The 19772-nt window shown below is 40.5% G+C and overlaps 1 protein-coding gene across 3 annotated transcripts in view; it reads left to right on the top strand.

Annotated features, from left to right (window-relative positions):
• GLMN (glomulin, FKBP associated protein) overlaps positions 1-19772 on the top strand; it is a 44788-nt gene that overhangs the window by 13213 nt on the left and 11803 nt on the right. For 2 of the 3 annotated variants that reach the window (XM_059688858.1, XM_059688859.1), the window contains exons 8-16: positions 6948-7135; positions 11206-11259; positions 12419-12449; positions 12553-12642; positions 13552-13593; positions 13699-13772; positions 15454-15538; positions 16288-16397; positions 17229-17319. In XM_059688858.1, coding sequence (XP_059544841.1) covers positions 6948-7135; positions 11206-11259; positions 12419-12449; positions 12553-12642; positions 13552-13593; positions 13699-13772; positions 15454-15538; positions 16288-16397; positions 17229-17319 — 765 coding nt within the window. The remainder of the gene's footprint in view (positions 1-6947; positions 7136-11205; positions 11260-12418; positions 12450-12552; positions 12643-13551; positions 13594-13698; positions 13773-15453; positions 15539-16287; positions 16398-17228; positions 17320-19772) is intronic. The other variant, XM_059688860.1, reaches the window with a different exon arrangement.

Below are 19772 nucleotides of genomic sequence, written 5' to 3' on the forward strand. Positions count from 1 at the left end.
AGCCAGTTAATGGAGTGACGTTTGGGTCTGCTGGTGACTGCAACAAAGAAGAGTAGAGGTGATATATTCACATACAGTGAGTTTCAGAGCTGAGGGAATTTTAGAGAGGAGAGAGAATGGTCTAGAATAGGGGTGGGCAACCTTTGTGTGAGTGCGTGCCAAAACCAGCAAAATCTCTGACTCAAAATTCTTCTGCGTGCCAACACTAATTTTTTGAGAACATGTTACGCCTACTTGATATCTCTTAAGGTGTACGTATGTGAAGAACCTTGAAGAAATAATAAAATTCATTCAAGTGACAAAAACACAGTATATGATGATGAAAAATACGTTTATTTTTTAATGTATACATGTACACTGATAGTCCGACAGAAAACTTTATGACTCCGTTTGATATTATCAGTGGGACTTTTGCTGCTGCATCACTGATGACAGAGATTTTACATCAGGTTTATATTTCATGACCTTCGGAGATATGCACGAGCTACTACTTTCATCTGTCAGGCTACTCCTATTATGAGACTTAACAAAATTCATCACTGAAAACAAAGATTCACAAGTGTTTCTGGATGAAACCAAAACACTGGTCGGATCTAGGAAGGCAGGGAGAGTTAAGGCAGAGGCATAGAAATTGCTCTTCCCCTCTCTCATCAATCCATGTCTAAGGTCTTTAAGATAACTTGTTATGTAAAATTATTTATCTAAGATGCCCCCACACTGAATTTATCTGAAAAATAAAAAAGTCGATATTAAGAAAAAAATTGTAAATGGAAGATTATAAGAGAGGGTTTTGCGTGCCAGCAAAAGTTACTGGTGTGCCAGGGGTTGCCCACCCCTGGTCTAGAAGCAGCAATGAGAACAGATATTTTGATTTTAGGCTCAGTGGTACAACGAATGTGGATGAAAAAAATAACCCTTTGAGAGCATTGCAGAGAAAACAGGTGTTTTCAGAGAACTAGATTTCATTTAGAGCAAAGGAGGTGAGAGATCATTTATAGAAGAATGAATTTTGCTAATGATAGTGAGTTCCACAGGCCATAATTAAAGGATATCTGAAATTTGAGGAATTTGAGAGGGCTTAAGAGAAAAAGTCAGAAGAGGAGATGCCAAAATTTTAGGGTAACTAGATTCTGAGGATGAGCAATGATTTGGTGACTGATATGATTTGGTGACTGATATAAATAGGGATGCATCCTTTAGTGGGGTGAATGCTGGTGTCAGGATAGTAGTGAGGAGATTATGAGTAGTGAGGAGGGAGCGGGGAGGGATTTTCCCAGGAGCACATAAGAGTATGGAGCCTCTTCATTGTTGCCCATGCTAGAGTACAGTGTAATCTCCTGGATGCAGTATAAAAACCATCATATATATATATATGTACCCAATTTTAAGAGATGGCTGTGGAAGTTGGAAACAGTTAAAGGTTATTAAGCCTGGGAATGATGTAATTAAATTGTGTTTTGTATTCATCACTTTAGTGGAGAATGGACTTAACTGAGATAAGATTGGAAGTTGGGTGTCTATTTGGAGTTGTGTGAGAATGATGAGAGCCTGAGTATGGAAATGGTGGAGACGAACAAGAGCAGGCAGATTTGAGAACCTAAGAGTAGGTAAAATAAATAAAATTTGGTCAGTGATTCAATTTAGAAGAATAGTAAAAAGGTTGAGTCATGGTAAGATTTTTTCTTGGGAAACGGGGCAGGTGAAGCTGTCAATAATTGAAATAGAAAATACAGAGCAAGGATCCAAGAGAATTTTGTGCTTTAAAAACATTTTTTTTTAATTAAAGAAATTATAAAAAATTCAGAAATTAGAGAGAACAGTATAAAGTACCCTCACATACCCATCATCCAGCTTTTAACAATTATTTTTGAACATCTTGCCAATCTTGTTTTATCTTCTCTCTTTATTTTGCTGTAGTATTTTATAGCAAGTCCTAGATATATAATTTATCCATGAGTCTTTAAGTATGTGTCTCTAATTGGTAAGGACTTTTTATAAAACATAACCAGTGTTGTTATGACACCTAACAAGATTAATAATAATTTCTTAATCTATATCTGATTCCCAGAGAGAGCAGATTTTTAAGGAGTAAAGTTTTATTAAGAGTAGATGAGATTTTAAAAAAAGAACATATTACATTAAATAAATACATTATTAAAATTTTTTTTTAAAGAATAGATGAGATCACCTAAAGGGGTAAATCATTGTGAAAAGAGAAAAGGGTTCAGGACTGAACCCTGCAGAGTACCAGCTAAGATGAGCCCACGAAAGGGACCAAGGAAGGAGAGTGGAAGAGGTGATAGAAATATTACAGAAACTGGGGTAGCAGGATTTCGGGAAGAAAGTACTTGATACTGTTAAGTGCACAGAAGGAGCCTGTGAAGTAAGAGTTGAAGAGCATCCATTGGATATCTATACTGATAAAAGGGTAATATGCTAATTAAACTGGGTCGACCGGCCATTTTCCAGATGTCCGACTTCCTTCTGGACAAAGCCATGGTGGTAAGGGCCGAGGCAAAGGCAGTTAAGGGCGATCAGGCCGGCAGGGGAGAGCATTTGGGGGTGAGATCAGGCTAGCAGGGGAGGGGAGTTGGGGGCAACCAGGCTGGCAGGGGAGGGCAGTTGGGGGCAAGATCAGGCTGGCAGGGGTGGGCAGTTAGGGGTGATCAGGCAGGCAGAGGCAGTTAGGGGCAATCAGGCCAGCAGGAGAGGGCAGTTGGGTGCGAGATCAGGCCAGCAGGGGAGGGCAATTAGGGGCGATCAGGCAGGCAGCGGGGTTAGGGGCAATAACGCAGGCAGGCAGAGGCAGTTAGGGGTGATAAGGCAGGCAGGCAGGTGACTGGTTAGGAGCCAGCGGTCCCAGATTGTGAGATGGATGTCTGACCGCCGGTTTAGGCCCGATCCCACAGGGGTCCCTGATTGGAGAGGGTGCAGGCTGGGCTGAGGGAACCGCCCCCCCCGGGTGCATGAGTTTCGTGCACTGGGCCACTAGTCTATATGTATAAAAGGCTAAGTGTCCATCCTTCCCTCCAACCAGGAAATGTACACTGACCACCAAGGGGCAGACTTTCAAATCAGGAGCTGCCATGATGCACACTGGCCATTTAAAAATAAACAGCACCATGGACCTGGCCCCAACAAACCAACACTCAGCTTCCCCCATTTGGGACACACACCCCGCCACCACCCCGAGCGATACCCCACCAAATTGCAGCCTATGTGGCCAAGACCCCATAGTGCAAAATACAGCCCCCAGCCCAGACCAGAAATGGTTGCTGTGGGTGTCCGAATGGATTTAGGTGCCCAAATGGATTAGAAGTTAAGGTCACTAAATTTAGAAATCAAGAACCATGAGGCTGGCCTATTAGAAGAGTTATCTGCATGAACATTCAACTTTCCCAGAATCCTAGCAGGAATTGGATAGAGAAAGATTGTGAGCAGGTACCAAAATTTCCAATAAATGTTGAGAAATGACCAGGAAGTCAGCATGTGACAGAGATAAGGACAGATAAAGGGCAGTATGGTATCTGCCTCAGAGGAAAAATATGCTTTTCCTTGAGAGTACTGGAGAAACCAAAATAATACTAAGCCTTTATCCATACCACCCTTCTCCATTGCTACCTTCATAGCTGTGTGATGTAAGGTATGAGCAGCTCCCACCAAAGATCAGTCAGGTTCAATTAAATCAGTGAGATAGAGCAAGCATCCTGTGCAGAGGTTGAGGGGTGTGGGAGAGTTCCTCAGATCAAAGTGGAAAGAAGGTAAAGTCAGGGTAAGAGATGAAGTGAGGAGGTACCTTCTGTTCTATGCTCAGCTAAGTGTGGCATGCCTGAGGTTGATGGTCTCAACCATCCCTCCTTTGGTACAAATTTTTTTAAAATATATTTTTATTGATTTCAGAGAGGAGAGGAGAGGAGAGGAGAGGGAGAGAGCGATAGAAACATCAATGATGAGAGAGAATCATTGACTGGCTGCCTCCTGCACACCCCCTTCTGGGGATCAAGCCCGCAACCTGGGCAAGTGCCCTTGACCAGGAATTGAACCTGGGACACTTCAGTCTGCAGGCCAATGCTCTATTTACTGAGCAAAACCAGCTAGGGCTCATGGCACAAGTTATTTTGATATAGAACTGCTTGAATGTCCCAAGGACTGTGGCATAGGAACATTTCTGAAATTTCAGAAGCTGACATGAAAAATTGTAGATGGCAGGTATGTCCTGGGATGAGAAAGACTGTCAGACAGTGTGTGGATAGGTAGTGAAGGCCCTGATTTGGACACAGGTGGACCCCCAATATCCAGAGCAGCACATAGAATCTGGTTGCATATGATGATTTTCAAAGAGGCTAACCGTACTCTAGGGAAAACCACGTGTAGCATCAGCTGAATGAAGAAATGGAGCTTCATGATTCGGAGGACATTTGAAATCCGAACACAGGAAACTTTTTGTGTTATAGCTATAACAAGAAAGTATGGCTTTGAAAATCAATACAGCAGTATCTACCTATATATATAAAAGGCTAATATGCAGAGTGTCCCCTCAGGAGTTTGACTGGGAGACCGGGAGTTCGATCCCTTGCCATGATGGGCGCTGACCACCAGGGGGCGGTGCGGAATGAAGGAAAGCCCCAGCTGGCAGCCAGAAGGCCCTGATCGCCAGCCAGGCCTAGGGACCCTACCCGTGCATGAATTTCGTGCATCAGGCCTCTAGTATCTATATATATAAAATGCCAGTGACCAGAACTCCATAATGACCAGAACGACCCGTCACTGTGACACCCACTGTGGCCAGCGAACCAGCCCAATCAGGGGGTGGGGCCAGCTGGCCAACTTCCCATGGCCTCTCTGCCCCTCTGGATGGCCCTGCCCCTGATCAGCCTCTCCAACCCGATCGAGAGTGGGGCAGCCAGCCACGCCCCCCCCATGGCCCTTCCCCATGACTGGCCACGCTCCTTATTGCTCCCCCCAATAGGGGGCAGGGCTGGCTGGCCAACCTCCTGCAGCCCCTACCCCCCAGCCAGCCCCGCCCCCAATGGGCCCCTACCACCCGGTCGGCCCACAGCTCCTCCCCCCAGCACCCTGCTCCTGCCCACTGCCTACACCCCCTCCCCATGGCTGGCCCCACCCCCGATCAGCCCCCACCACCCTGATCGGCCCGTGGCCCCTCCTCTGAACCAGCTCTGCCCCTGACCGCCCCCCCACCATACCAATTGGGGGTGGGGGTGGCCGACCAACCTCCCACGGCCCCTCCCCCAGACACTGACCCCCAATGGGCCCCCCTACCCTATTCAGGGGAGGGGCCCGCTGGCCAATTACCTGTGGCCCCTCCCCACAGCTGGCCCAGTCCTGATTGGGCCCCGATCGGGGCAGCCGGCTGGCCAACCTCCCACCGTCTTCTCCTCCAGACAGGTCCGGCTCTGATCCGCTAATTGGGGCCAGGCCAGCCGGACCCTACCCATGCACAAATTCGTGCACTGGGCCTCTAGTATATACATATTTAGCATCTGTAGCTGAATAATAGGCTGTATGACAGAGGATGATTTTCCATGCTTCCTTTTTGTGTTTTGTAATGACATATAGAGCCATCTGGGATCAGCAGATTTTAACTCCCTGAAGGCTGGAAAATATTTATTTGGCTTTATAATTCCCCAACTATGTCTGGTCCCATGTCTGGTACTCAAGCATTTATTGAATAAATAGGTGAATACGTGGCCAAGGACCACTTCTGATTTAGCTGTTTTTGTCATTCCCTTTTGACTTCTATTAATAATTTATTGTGACCTTAACTTTCTTTGGTGGAGCTTCTTAGTAAATATTTGACATGGGTATTATGTCATTTTCTAGATAAGGAAATAGGTTAGGTAACTCACCGAGTGTCTCACGGCTAGTAAGTGGTAGATTCTGAAGGTCGGGTGCTTTCTGGTATATCAAAAGTAGAAATAGTGTAAGAGGCATAGGAGTGACCTTATACTTTCTGAGTCTCTTTATCTTTCCCTCAATAATAATAATAATAATAATAATAATAATAAGAAGAAGAAGAAGAAGAAGAAGAAGAAGAAGAAGAAGAAGATAAAACTGTAATCCTAGCCACTCATGTAGAAATGCTTATCTTTCTCTTATGACACAAGCGCCCTTGGAACCTGAAATAATCAGCAATGTTTCCTCAACCTTTGCTGCCACTGAACATTATTCCTCTTGCTCACTCTATCTAGGTAGACAGTGGTCAGTGGTTCTAGAGTATTCTTCATCTGAGTCATTAATTGTCGTTTTATGATAGTTGTATGTCTCACATTTCCAGATTGTTTGCAAAAATCTCTGAAGCACTTAAAAAATTGTGATAAAATATACATAACATAAAATTACTGTTTTAACTATTTTGGGGTATACAGTTTAGTGGCATTAAGTAGATTCACATTGCTGTGCAACCATCACCACCATCCGTCTCTAGAACTTTTTCATCTTCCTGCTCAGTTCTTTCAGATTGTTGGCAAAATTTACTTTCTTGAAACTATAGGATTGAGGCCCCCATTTTCTTGCTGGCTATTGGCCAGGGATCACTTCCAGCCCTAGCGGCTGCCAGTAGTTCCTAGTCACACAGCCTTCTCCATAGGCTCTCTCATAACATAGCAGCTTAGTTCTTTAAAGCCAGCAGTGGTGCGTTTCTGACTCAAGGAGAGCCTGGACTCTGTTTTTAAACCTTCTAGCTGATTAAGTCATGCCCACAAGAATAGTCTCCCTTTTCAGCACCTCAAAATCAATGGACTGGGGGCCTTAATTGCATCTGCAAAAATTCCTTCACTTCTGCCATATAACATAATCTAATCATGGGGAGGCATGCCATGTTCTTTTGGTTAAAAGCAACTCAAGGGGAAGGGATTATACAGCATATGAATATGGAGGAGCACCCTAGAGTCTGTTTACTATAGCTTCCATTTTTATCCTTTTCACAGGGTTTTTTATCAGCAATTGGGTACCCTTTCCCCAAAATGATTTTTAATCATGGAAAGAAAAAGAAGACTTGGGATTATCTTGAATTTGAAGAAGAAGAAGACAAACAATTAGCAGACTCTCTGGCTTCCCTGGCATATTTAGTATTTGTACAGGGCATCAGCATTGATCAGCTGCCAATGGTCTTAAGGTAGGAGGTTGTGTTTGGTTTATTCATGTATTCTAAAGGGAATATCATCATTTATCTAATGTCCAATATATGTTTATTAGTGTACTAATATATTTTAAATGAAGTAGAAACAAAAACTCTCTTTATTTTAAGTAATACTGTCTATAATCTGTTAAAGCCAGTAGTCAAGTAGTGAAAAGGGGGTGGGGATGGTGTTGAAATAGACATAAGGGACTGACAGGGACAAGAGTGAGTAAGTGTTAAATTGGGCTTGGTTTTGAAGCTGTTGGGACCACCCTGGACTATAAGGGAGGGAACTAGCCAGTTACCCCTGGGTGAGTCTAAATCAGCATCATCTTTTCACTGGATTACTGATGTAATCCTGAGTGGGTGTTTATCAGTACCCTAAAGAAAACCCTACAGTGGCTTCTTACTGCTCTAAGAATAAGGTCTACTAGTAAATGCCTTCACATGAGACAAGCTTCTGCGTGATCTCCTGCTTGAGTGTCCTGATTCATCCCCCAGCAACTTCTTGTTTACTATGCTCCAATAACAGACCTCCTGGTTTATTGTTTGCATGTGTCATGAACCTTCCTGCTGTAGGGCCTTTGTGTATGCTTAGGACCATTTTTATCCTTAAATGTCTAATCTATCCTTCCTATATAATAAAAGAGAAACATGCAAATTAACCATCCCTCCACTATGATCAAGCCACACCCACAAGCCAGTCAGGAGTGAGTATGCAAATTAACCCAGCTAAGATGGTGGCGGCCACTGAGCTGGAGTGAGCAGGAGGCTTGGGTTGCCCCCTGCTATGGAGGAAGCCAAGCTTCCCACCTGCCCTAGCCGGCCCTGGGCTATGCTCAGGCTGTAAAGTTTCAATTATAGAAGATAAATAAATCCCAGAAAAAAAGGAGAGACTGGGAGCTTGGGTCGCTGGGGGGCGTGGCCAGCCTGAAAACGGCCATCAGCCTCTCACCCAGGCTGGCCAGGCACCCCAGCGGGACTCTCCCAGCCTGAAGGGTCTGTGGGCAGCCTGAAAACGGCCCTCAGCCCCTCACCCAGGCTGGCCAGGCACCCCAGTGGGGACCACCACTTTGAAGGGGGTGTGGCCAGCCTGAAAACGGCCATCATCCCCTCACCCAGGCTGGCCAGGCACCCCAGTGGGGACCACCACTTTGAAGGGGGTGTGGCCAGCCTGAAAACGGACCTCAACCCCTCACCCAGGCTGGCCAGGCACCCAAGCGGGACCCCCATCCTGATCCGGGACACCCTTCAGGGTAAACCAGTGGGCCCCCACCCGTGCACCAGGCCTCTATCCTATATAATAAAAGGGTAATATGCAAATTGAGCCTAACAGCAGAGCGACTGGGAATCACTGGTCACTATGACACACACTTGACCACCAGGGGGCAGACGCTCAATGCAGGAGCTGCCCCCTGGTGGTCAGTGCACTCCCACAGGGGGAGCTCTGCTCAGCCACAAGCCAGGCTGACGGCTGCCAGCATAGTAGTAGTGGTGGGAGCCTCTCCCGCCTCCTCAGCAGTGCTAAGGATATCCGACTGCAGCTTAGGCCTGCTCCCTGCTGGCAAGTGGACATCCCCCGAGGGCTCCCGGGCTGCCAGAGGGATTTCTGATTGCCAGCTTAGGCCTGATCCCCCAGGGAGCGGGCCTAAGCCAGCAGGTGGACATCCCCAGAGGGGTCCCAGACTGTGAGAGGGCACAGGCCGGGCTGAGTGACCCCCCCCCCCCAACCCAAGTGCACAAATTTTTGTGCACTGGGCTTCTAATATATATATAAAAGGCTGTGTCCATCCATCTGACCAGTAGCCATGACTGGCACTGACCACCAGGGGGTCAGACTCTCAACGCAGGTGCTGCCATGATGCGCACTGGCCATTTTAAAAAAATGGCACCATGGACCTGGCGCCAACAAACCAACATTCAGCTTCCGCCAAGTGGGACACAGACCCCATCACCACCCCGAACGATATTCCACTGAATCGCAGCCAACGCTGCCAAGACCCCATGGTGCAAAACGCGGCCCCCAGCCCAGCCCAGAAATGGTCGCTGTGGGCACTGGGTAATGACATCACATAGCAACACCCACTTCCTCTCCCTAGCAACTAGCCTCCTTGGAGTTTCTTCAGCCCAGGAACCCGACTTGCTTTATAGTCAGGTGCAAACATTTTACAGTTTAACCAAATGTTTTGTGAAGCGTTTTCACGTGCCTCATCTCATTCGATCCTCACAGAAGTACTGGAGTAGCTCAATAGGAGACTCGGTGGAATCCTATTTTCTTTTCATTAGCTGGAGATTTAGAAAGTTTAGAAACTTGACCCAACTGAAAAGAAGTAAGAAATGGTGGAACTTGAAAACGACTTTAGGTTTTCTCACTGCACAGAATATAGTCAAACACTGCTACAGATAAATATTTTACCCTTTGCCCTGACGGGTTTGGCTCAGTGGATAGAGCATCGGCCTGCGGACCGAAGGGTCCCAGGTTCGATTCCAGTCAAGGGCATGTACCTTGGTTGCAGGCATATCCCCAGTGGGGGGTGTGCAGGAGGCAGCTGATCGATGTTCCTCTCTCATTGATGTTTCTAACTCTCTATCCCTCTCCCTTCCTTGCTGTAAAAAAATAAATCAATAATTAATATATATATATTTTTTAATATTTTACCCTTTGTTCTCCCTGTGTGATCTACAATAATAATCGTGTTAATATTTACTGCTGTGTTGCTAACAATTACCTGAAAGAGAAGTTGGGGTGCTTCATTGGGCTTGAAAAGTTTAGCTAAATCAGAAAGCAGGTGTGATTTAAGCAAGTTTATTCTGTATCTATAAAAAGTTAAGTTGACTTGCACATGCGTGATACATATAAAGCTCTTACTGGCACCAATCACACGTGTGTGTTTTGATCTGTCATTGTCGATCATGAATTTGGTTGACACGTACGTCTATTACAGAGAAAAGGCGAATAGTGATATTAAAATATTTCTTCTAATTAATTTCCTTTCAATGTGCACAAATCCATGCACCGGGACACTAGTTTTTTTTGTGTGTGTGTGTTTTTTTCAGCTCAATCTTTTTTCTTTTTTTTCTTTTTTTATTGCTTAAAGTATTACAAAGAGTATTACATATGTCTCCTTTTTTTTTTTCCCCGCCCTTGACAATCCCCTGACCTCCCCTACACTAGTTTTATAATATACCTTTTGGACATTAAAGTCCATAATAAGGATTATATATATGCCTTACATGCCTTGGGTGTATTCCTTTGTGTACATTTATATATTTATGTATGACTTTACCCCAGATTTATTTGTATGTAAATATTACAATAACGGCTACCACTTGCATGTTCACCATGTATTAAACATGGTGCTAACAGCTTTATATATGTTACCTAATCTGTATAGTAACACAATGAAATAGAGCATTATTCATTTTATAGATGAAAATAACAGGCTTAATTAAACATGCTAAGATACTACCCAATACCATAGAGGGAAAGGTAGAATTCAAACAGTTCTGTCTGACCCCAGAACCTATACTCTCAATCACACTGTACCACCAAAATGGTTTATGTATGTGTATTAATTTGCTAGGGCTACCATAACAAAGTACCACAAACTGGATATCTTAAAATAACAGACATTTATTTCACAGTTCTGGGGGCTAGAAGTTCAAGGTCAAGAGCAGAATTGGTTTCTTCTGGGGGTTTTGAGGGAGAATCTGTCCCACGCCTCTCACATAGCTTTTATGTATGCTGGCGATCTTTGATGTTCCTTGGCTTTAGATAGATGCATTACTCCCTTGCCTTTGTGTTCATATGGCACTCTCCCTGTATTCATGTCCCTCCACATTTCCCTTTTTTATAAGGACACCAGTCATATTGGATTAGGACTCACACTAATGACCTCACTGTAATTTGATTTCCCTCCAGGGTAGGGAGTTCCTGCTCTGCCCTTGCCCATTCCTACCCCCAATTTTTTTTTAAAACCCTTATCTCTAAATAGCAGTATATATGTAAAATTTCTAAAAAACACATGCACATTCATGTGTGTATTCTTTTTTCTTCCCTATTTTAGCCCATCGTACCTTTTGCAATTTAATATGGGGCATATTGAAGTCTTTCTGCAAAGGTAAGATCATATGCATGGCATCTCAAAATTAAGTAGTGGTACTAAAATAGTCTTTGTCAAGATCAGGGGAGACTACCTTCTCTTTGCCAAACTTTAATTAATTGGTTATTTTATAAAACAATGAAGCAGATATGCACAACAGAGACAGAAATGAGTCAAAAAAGTTTTACATCAAAATCTCTTTCATTTTAAACCCAGGATAATATAAAAATATTGTCATAAAAGGGGATTTCCAATCTTCTGCTTCTGAAGTTTCTTCCCTTATTTCAAAAGTTGGCTAATTAAAACACCTTTATTCCACTGTAGCCTTCTCTATCTAAGGAGGAATAGTCAATAAAAGCAGTTAATCCATGGTTTTGCTTCATGGATACAATCTGAACTGCATCAAAAGGAAGGAGGTGTCTTGAGTCCACCTGTTAAAACTTAGATTATTGACAGTGATATCATTCAACAACTTTTTTTCATTTGAGATGCTAAGAAGCAAGACTTTCTCTTTAAAAAATTATGAAGTAACAGGTATTTAAGAATTTCGAAAAACTCTATGCTTTTTTTTCTTTTCCTATAACAAGTTTAAATTATCTCTTGAGATCAGTCAGGGCCTTTCAGTACTATCCTCCTGGAATAGTAGTGACAGTTTATCAATCCCGTCTCTTCCCAGAAGGGAAATTTGTAACATGGCAAATAACCAAAGCCTTGACCTATAAGGCAGGACTTTCCAAGGGTCTCCTGGCACAAGTGGTTATTAACTCTAAATCTGTGTCTTAAAAGATTTTACGTTCTTTTCACTTAGTTTCTGTTACATTCATACAATGAGAATACAGGGTGCCCCACCCAAATGTATATACTCTTTGAGTAATTATAAAAGCAGTGTTTATTAAAATACATTCAATTTTCAAAATGTAAGAGAGTCACATTTAATTTTGGGGGGGACACCCTGTATGTATGAACTTAAGATTTGAATCTTAAGATTTCCAAACTGTTTAGTCATTAAGCCAAAAACATAACTTCTAACTTCTTGCAGGGTTCGAATAAGAACTGAGAGCCTGAGATAATAATTAAGTCTTTAAATTTCAATTTTTGGTTTATTTTTCCTAAAATGAAGAATCATTCTAAAGAAATGTAGAAAATCATGTCAGTAAATTTTAATATTCTCTTCCAGAACAGAAGAGTCTGTTTTCTCCAAAGGACTGGTAAGATTTGTTTGCACCCATCATAATTTAATTACATAGTCATGCCAACAAATAGAGCTGTTGACTTTACCATATGTGTATGTATGCATATATTTTAATCTAGGATCTGTTGGAGAATAGTTTGTTGAGAATGGAAGACAATAGTCTACTTCACCAGTACTTAGAAATCAAGAGTTTTCTTACTGTTCCTCAGGTAAGTGAAATGTGGATTCTAATCTTAAAAATAACCCCTTCCCTATTCTAAATTTAATTAAAGGTCTTTTCAGATTCCTCTCCCACCTTCTTTCCAACATCCTTTGAAAACTTTAGTGCCATGCTGTCCAATAGAACTTTCTGTTATGATGAAAGTGTTCTATTATCTGTGTGGTACAGTATGAAAGCCACTAGCCTCATTGAACACTTGAAATGTTGCTAGTGTGACTAAGGCACTGAATTTTAATGTAATTTAAATTAATTTAAATTTAAATGACTTCTATGTGGCTAGTGGCTACCATAGTTGACAGCATTAGTATCTAGTGGAAAAACATACTTTCTTCGTAAACACTTTGTTTTTTTAGGGACCTTGGAAAGTGAAGCTCCTTTACTTTTATAATAACTGAGGTCCTCAAGACTTCAAGGCATACATTGACTGCTTACTAGAAAGACGTTTTATTTTCCCTCCTGTGATAAATTTTGCCTAGTACTGTTTGTTATCATAACAAGTAGGTCCTTAGATATTGATGTAGAGACTTGTTCTTCCACTATTTAAAAAGAAAACCATGGCTTTTGTTAGTATATTAAGCCTAAAAATTTTTAATAGTGGATTATATTTCTGCATGTTTGATATCATTTTTTGGCTACTCAACTCATAATTGAAAATTAGCATTCGCTTCTAAATTTACAACTTTGCAACACCACACTCAATTTCACTTAACCAAATGGATTATAGTTAGTTTCCTATAGATATAACAATAGGATGATAGGCTTGGGGGGAAATTTACTTCACTTTTAAATCTCCTACTCTCACTTTTCTGAATTTTTAGTATCTACCATTGATGATATAGTTGTTTCTTTGCTGTCAATGTAATCTATTCACATATGAATTAATTTTTTTTTTTTCCAGGGCCTAGTCAAAGTAATGACGCTTTGCCCTGATGAGACATTGGTATGTAAATGTTTTAGGACTAAATAATGAGTTACAATAAGCAATTTTAATAAACAATTTAATCTTTATTCAGCTTATGTAACAATATTATTTCTTCCATTTTAGAGGAAAAAGGGTTTAGCTATGCTTCAGCTATATATTAACAAGTTGGATTCTCAAGGCAAATATACATTGTTTAGGTATGTATCAAGAATGGTTAATTGTGAAGTATATGGTTGATTAAAAGTCAAATTAATGCCATTTAATCCAGGCTATAGTATTTTAGTATTTTTTAAATGTAATTCAACTCTACTTGGAAGCCATCTATCTATATATATAAAAGGCTAAGGGACCGGCCAACCAGCCAGTAGGTATGACACGCACTGACGACCAGGGGCAGACGCTCAATGCAGGAGCTGCTGAGCGACAGCACTTTGCAGAGTGCCCTCTTGCACTCTGGGACCCCTTGGGGGATGTCGGACTGCCAGTTTCATCCTGATCCCTGCAGGCCAGGCTGAGGGACCACAGGAGGTTGGCTCCAGGGCATGTCTTGCCCGTCTTGCCCAGTCCTGCCCCACCGGCCACCTTCTAATTAATTTCCTTTCAATGTGCATGAATCCGTGCACTGGGCCTCTAGTATTATAATAATTCTCTTATCTGTGATGGATAGAGAAGGGTTAATTAAAAATTATGGATACATATACTGGTATATGTACATGCATATATATTACATGAATAATAATATATTTTATTCAGTTAATTAAATTACTCTAAAATTAAAAAGGACTTAAAAGATTAAACAAATTGATAAGGCTCCTGCATGTGTCAATAATTTCCATTATTCACAGTTGAAATTAATGGCTCAGGAGTCATTGACAGGCTATTCATTTTAAGTTAATAGTAGAGCTTATTAATAGTGTTATTTGAGGGTAAAAGTAACCATCTGAGTTAAAGAAGAACCAACTTTGCCCTGGCTGGTGTGGCTCAGTTGGTTGGAGCATCATGACATGCACCAAAAGGTGGCAGGTTCGATCCCCAGTCAGACTGTGTATGGGAGGCAGCTAATCGATGTATATCTCAGCAATGTTTCCCTCTCTCTCTCTTAAAAAAAAAAAAAAAGAAAAAGGAAAAAGAGTCAACTTTCTGTAGAAGGCCAAATAGTAAATATAAGCTTTATGGGCCAGTCTCTATTTTAACTGCTCAATTTTGTCTTTGTATTGAGGGTAGGTATGTTCTAATAAAACGGACAGCACGTTGCATTTGGCCTGCAGATCTTATTTTGTTAACACCTATGTAATAAAAATTAGTTAAGTTGAAAATAGATTTGGGCATTGATAAAGTGCTAAGAAGTCTTCTTTGGAATTGGCTAGAACTAACATTCTTAAGTCTATCTTTTCTTCATTTCTATTGATAGAGTCAGAGAAGGTTTATGAAATCTCTTTATGCATAGGTCATACCTGTATTCCTACCAAGAAACCCCCCTTTTTCCTTAAGCTAGTCAGATTGAATTATTTTCTTTGCAACTAATTAGTCTAACCAGAGTAGTGTGTATTTTCACAGGGAATAATTGGGGGGATTTTAGGTGATCATACTAGTTCCCATTCTTGCCATATTAAATCATTGCAACTAAATGCATAAAAAGATTCAAATTTGATTTGATAGAAATTTCTTGTTGGATAGATCCAGTTCAAATAGAATTTGCTAGTCAGAGAAATAACTATTATAGGTGAGTTTGTAATTGGTTAATCATCTTGCCAATTGTCTTCAATGGTTTTTGTATTCTTAGAAATAATACATGGCCCATTTGAATTTGTAAAACTTGTATCATCATTATAATGCAATCCAGGATAATTTCAAATGCATTGTAATTTTGTTTTCAAGGTGCTTATTGAATACAAGTAATCACTCAGGTGTGGAGGCCTTCATTATTCAGAATATCAAAAATCAAATTGACATGTCATTAAAGGTAAGAGCATAGCTAAGGTATCAATTACCAATTTATTTTCTTTTGTAGGATGTATTTTTTGTGTGGAATACATTAATATGGATTTCGTCCTATGGATTTTTTTCTCTTTCTAGTATTAGGGTATATATTTTTTCTCATTTCTACTATTTCTTTTTTTTCTTTTAATATTTATTGTTGAAAGTATTACATAGGTCCTCCTTTTCCCCCCATTAACCTCTTCCAGCCCGCTCCCGTCCTCTCCCTCCCCACAACTCCAGGCTCTCACCACCCTATTTATTGTCTGTGTCCATGGGTTATACATATAAGCATACAAGTTCTTTGGTTGATCTCTTCCTACCCACCCTCCCCTGCCTTCCCTCTGAGGTTCAACAGTCTATTTCTTTTTTTTTTTTTAAACCTTAATTTTGAAGCTTCCTTGATTATAGATTTAAATTGTGTTCTTTGTGCTGATAACATGATTTCTTTTTGTTTTGCTGTACACTTCGGAAATAGTAATGGAAACTGAATTCTCATCTGTTTGTGGACACTCAGTGATTCCATATAAAAAAAAGAAAGAAAAAGAATGCACCAGTGTTCACAAACTGGCAGTTTGTTCCAGATGTCTGGAAATAGTAAATGACAGAATGGAAATTAAAGTTAAAAAGTATATATTTTAAATGTGTAATAGTTTATTTTTGTAGTATCAAGGTATTAGAAAGCACATTTATCAAGCTGCTAAAGCCTTTTTCAGTTTTTCTTTTGCTTTACAGAGAACACATAACAACAAATGGTTTACAGGACCACAGCTAATTTCCCTTCTAGATTTGGTACTCTTTCTCCCAGAAGGTGCTGAAACAGATCTACTGCAAAACTCAGATAGGTGAGGTGATGACTACTAAGGTTCACATAGTAAATTGAGAAGTAATAAGCTATATCTTCCTATGATTTTATGTTATCTATGGTTAATTCATAAAAGCACATAAAGATTTTCATATTTAAGTAATTAGGTATTATGTAAAACCAAATTAAAAACTCTTTTTTCCACTTTTTATTTATTCAAATTTGTTTAATAAACTTAATACAACTTTTAAAAATAAAGATCATGCATCCTTGCTAAAAAAACGAAACAACCCTTCTTTCCAGAAGTGTAACCAACAGTATAATTTTGTGCCTTCAATGTACCCAGCATTCCAGTACAGCTAATAGACATTTACAAGTACAAAGCATATGTGTACAACTTATACAAAGCGTATGTGTTTAGGTTTTATTGTTTTGTTTTCTAGGACATCATGTTTTTCATATAGAACATGTAATGTCACTTTCATTATACTCACATGGATATAGAGAAATGGTTATAAATGGAACCTTAAAATTCAGGAAGCAACAGGTGATACTCAAATATTAAGATTAATAAGGCTTCCTTGGGGGGAAAAAGATTAGTATTTTTCACAGCTATATTTTTGAACTTGGAGAACAAGAGTAATGAGCTATTACTACTCCAAAAACTATGATGAAGGGAATACATTGTTATACACAGATTTTCAAGTGTGCAAAGTTTGGCACCCCGAGCTCCTGCATTGTTCAAGGGTAAATTGTGCTTTCAATGACAAGCATAATTATAAGAATATACCCAGAGTTTTAGCTTACTTTTTCATTGAAATTGCTGTTGATTTTATAAAACTGTACTGTAACACATATTTTTAATTAACAGGATAATGGCTTCATTAAACTTATTGAGGTATTTGGTTATCAAAGATAATGAAAATGACAATCAAGTAAGTGAATTTTTTGAAAAAGAAACTGTGAGTATATTAACAATATATAAGAAGTGTTTCAGATTTTCATATCAATATCCACTTAAGCCAATATTTCATCTCTTACCCAGCTACAGAGGCTGGAGGAAGTGCCAATAATTATTCTGAAACCTGAAGTTCATTCCCAAGAGCCCTTACCACCCCACATCCAGCTTCCCTTTCCTTTTCTATTGTACCTTTGCTCTCTTGCTGCAAGCACTGCTTAGACCTGGTAGGTAAATAAGTTGGAAGTCCTAAGCCAACTAACCTTCTTGAGCTCAACATATATTTATTTGGGTATCTTGTTCAGTTGCCTCTACCTATAAGTCATGATTTTAGTCTGAGCTGTATAAAATAAAACCATCTGATAATTTGATGTCCCCTCATTAGACTTGACAAAATAAAGCATTTTTAGCACTAAAATCTGTTAACAGCACCTTTTGGATAATGTATAGGAAGTTGTATTCATTTTTAATAGTGTATCATTAGAGGTATTCAAGAAATAAGAAACTATTTGAGGGAGATTTGTCATACACTAAAGTTGTATTTGCTTTTTATCTTCTCTCTTTCTACCTACTCTATTCTAATAGCTGGTTTCCCTGTGTGTCATGTCTATTAACTTTAGCTACCTGAATCATATGTGTTCTTAATCTGTTTCTTTTTTTAGGAAGTAATAAAAGAAATGAAAATTATTGAGTTATATTTATACTAAAGGCCCGATGCACGAAATTCATTCAAGAATAGGCCTTCCTTCCCCCGGCTGCCAGCACCGGCTTCCCTCTGGCACCTGGGACGTGGGCTTCCCTTGCAGAGGGTGGCCTCTCCCACCCGCCGCAGCCCGCTGGTTGGTGGCCTGGGCCTCCCTCTTTGGGGTGATCGTGGAGCCCCCTGATTGATCGCCCTGCCGGCCAGTGGCCTGGACCTCCCTCTGTGGGGCGAACATGGGGCAATGGTTGGGCCCCCGACCAATCGCATCACACCTGCCTTGGCTGGCCTGGGGCCAGTGGATGTCATAGCGTGGTTGTCCAGTGGTTGTCCAGAAGGTCGTTTGGTCTAATTAGCATATTTTGATTTTATTATTGTAGATAAGATGCCAAAGAGTTTTTTAGTTTCTTTTTTAATTTAAATAAATGATCATTTAAAATGACAGTTTATGGGAAAAGTAGCATTTTGCTTCTCTTTTGATTAAATCTAGTCGATTCAGTGATTTGACCTCCTATTCATCATCCCTTGTCAGCACAAAATACAGGGTGTCTCCCCAAAAAATGTATACACATTTTAAATAATTATTCATTCCAATGGGTTAAATCTGAAAAGAAAGAAATATCAACTGAGCTACCAGCTGTAAAGTGTGTATACATTTTTGGGGACACCCTGTAGTTATTTGCACTCATTGACTAATGCTTACTCTGTACTGGGGGGTGATTTTTTCTATTTTACCATTGTAACGTTTTTCAAACATACAGCCAAGTTGAAAGGATGTTACAGTGATCACTGATTTATCTACTTATTTACTCTATTTTTATCATGTATCCATCCATCAGTTTCTTAAATTTTTTTATATATTTCAAGGTAAACTGCAAACATTAGCATAATTTCCCCTAAATATTTCAGCATGTATTTCATTAAGTAGAGTAAAATATCTGCCTATAGTTTTTCTTTGAGTTAAAATTTACATAAAATCAAATGCACAGATTTTACTTGCATATTCACCAGTTTTAACAAATAGATCTATATTATCCAAATCCTTAACAAAGATAAAACATTGCTATCATCACATGAAGTTCCCCGTTTCCCTTCCCAGTTAATTCTGACCTCATTACTCCACAGCCCTCCCTCCCCCCTGCCAGTGGCAACACTGTCCCGACCAGGTGCTGCGTCTCATTTACCTTTACAATGCTATAAGCATTCTTTATTTTTCACTTTTCATAGGTAATGTAGGCACAGGAAGGTTAAGTTGCATAAGGACACACCTAGTGGCCAGAACCTTTGAATCACAACTAACTGCTAAAGGAGCTTCTGCTGGAAGTAGAAAATTTTAACAAGTAAAATTCAGCCTCGGTGGAGGCCCTTCTTTAGGAAGGTACCCTTAGGGTGGAGTATAAGTTTTTACTTTCCCATAATCCAGAAAGGCCATACCTACAGATGATCTGCTTTGCCTGATTGGAAGACAAAAAATCCTCCTGAATAAGGGTTGACAGATTATAACACGTGGAGCACAGGGGCAGCATATGGGCCTCTGCCTAGACAGGGAAGGCAGCAGTTGAGCACTGTGCAATGTCATGCCTCACCTTTATTTGGCTTGAACATATATGGTAAAGAAAAGGGTATAACCAGCTTATAAGATTGTTTTCTTACTTAATGGTTTTAAAATTTTTTTCTTAGGGGTCAAATATTCCAAAGTATTTCCATGCAAGTTACCATAAGAATTATCATACCAAGGAAATTAGCAAAAAAACCCA

The sequence above is a fragment of the Myotis daubentonii genome, chromosome 3, assembly GCF_963259705.1.
Source record: "Myotis daubentonii chromosome 3, mMyoDau2.1, whole genome shotgun sequence".
NCBI classification, from domain to species: Eukaryota; Metazoa; Chordata; class Mammalia; order Chiroptera; family Vespertilionidae; genus Myotis; species Myotis daubentonii.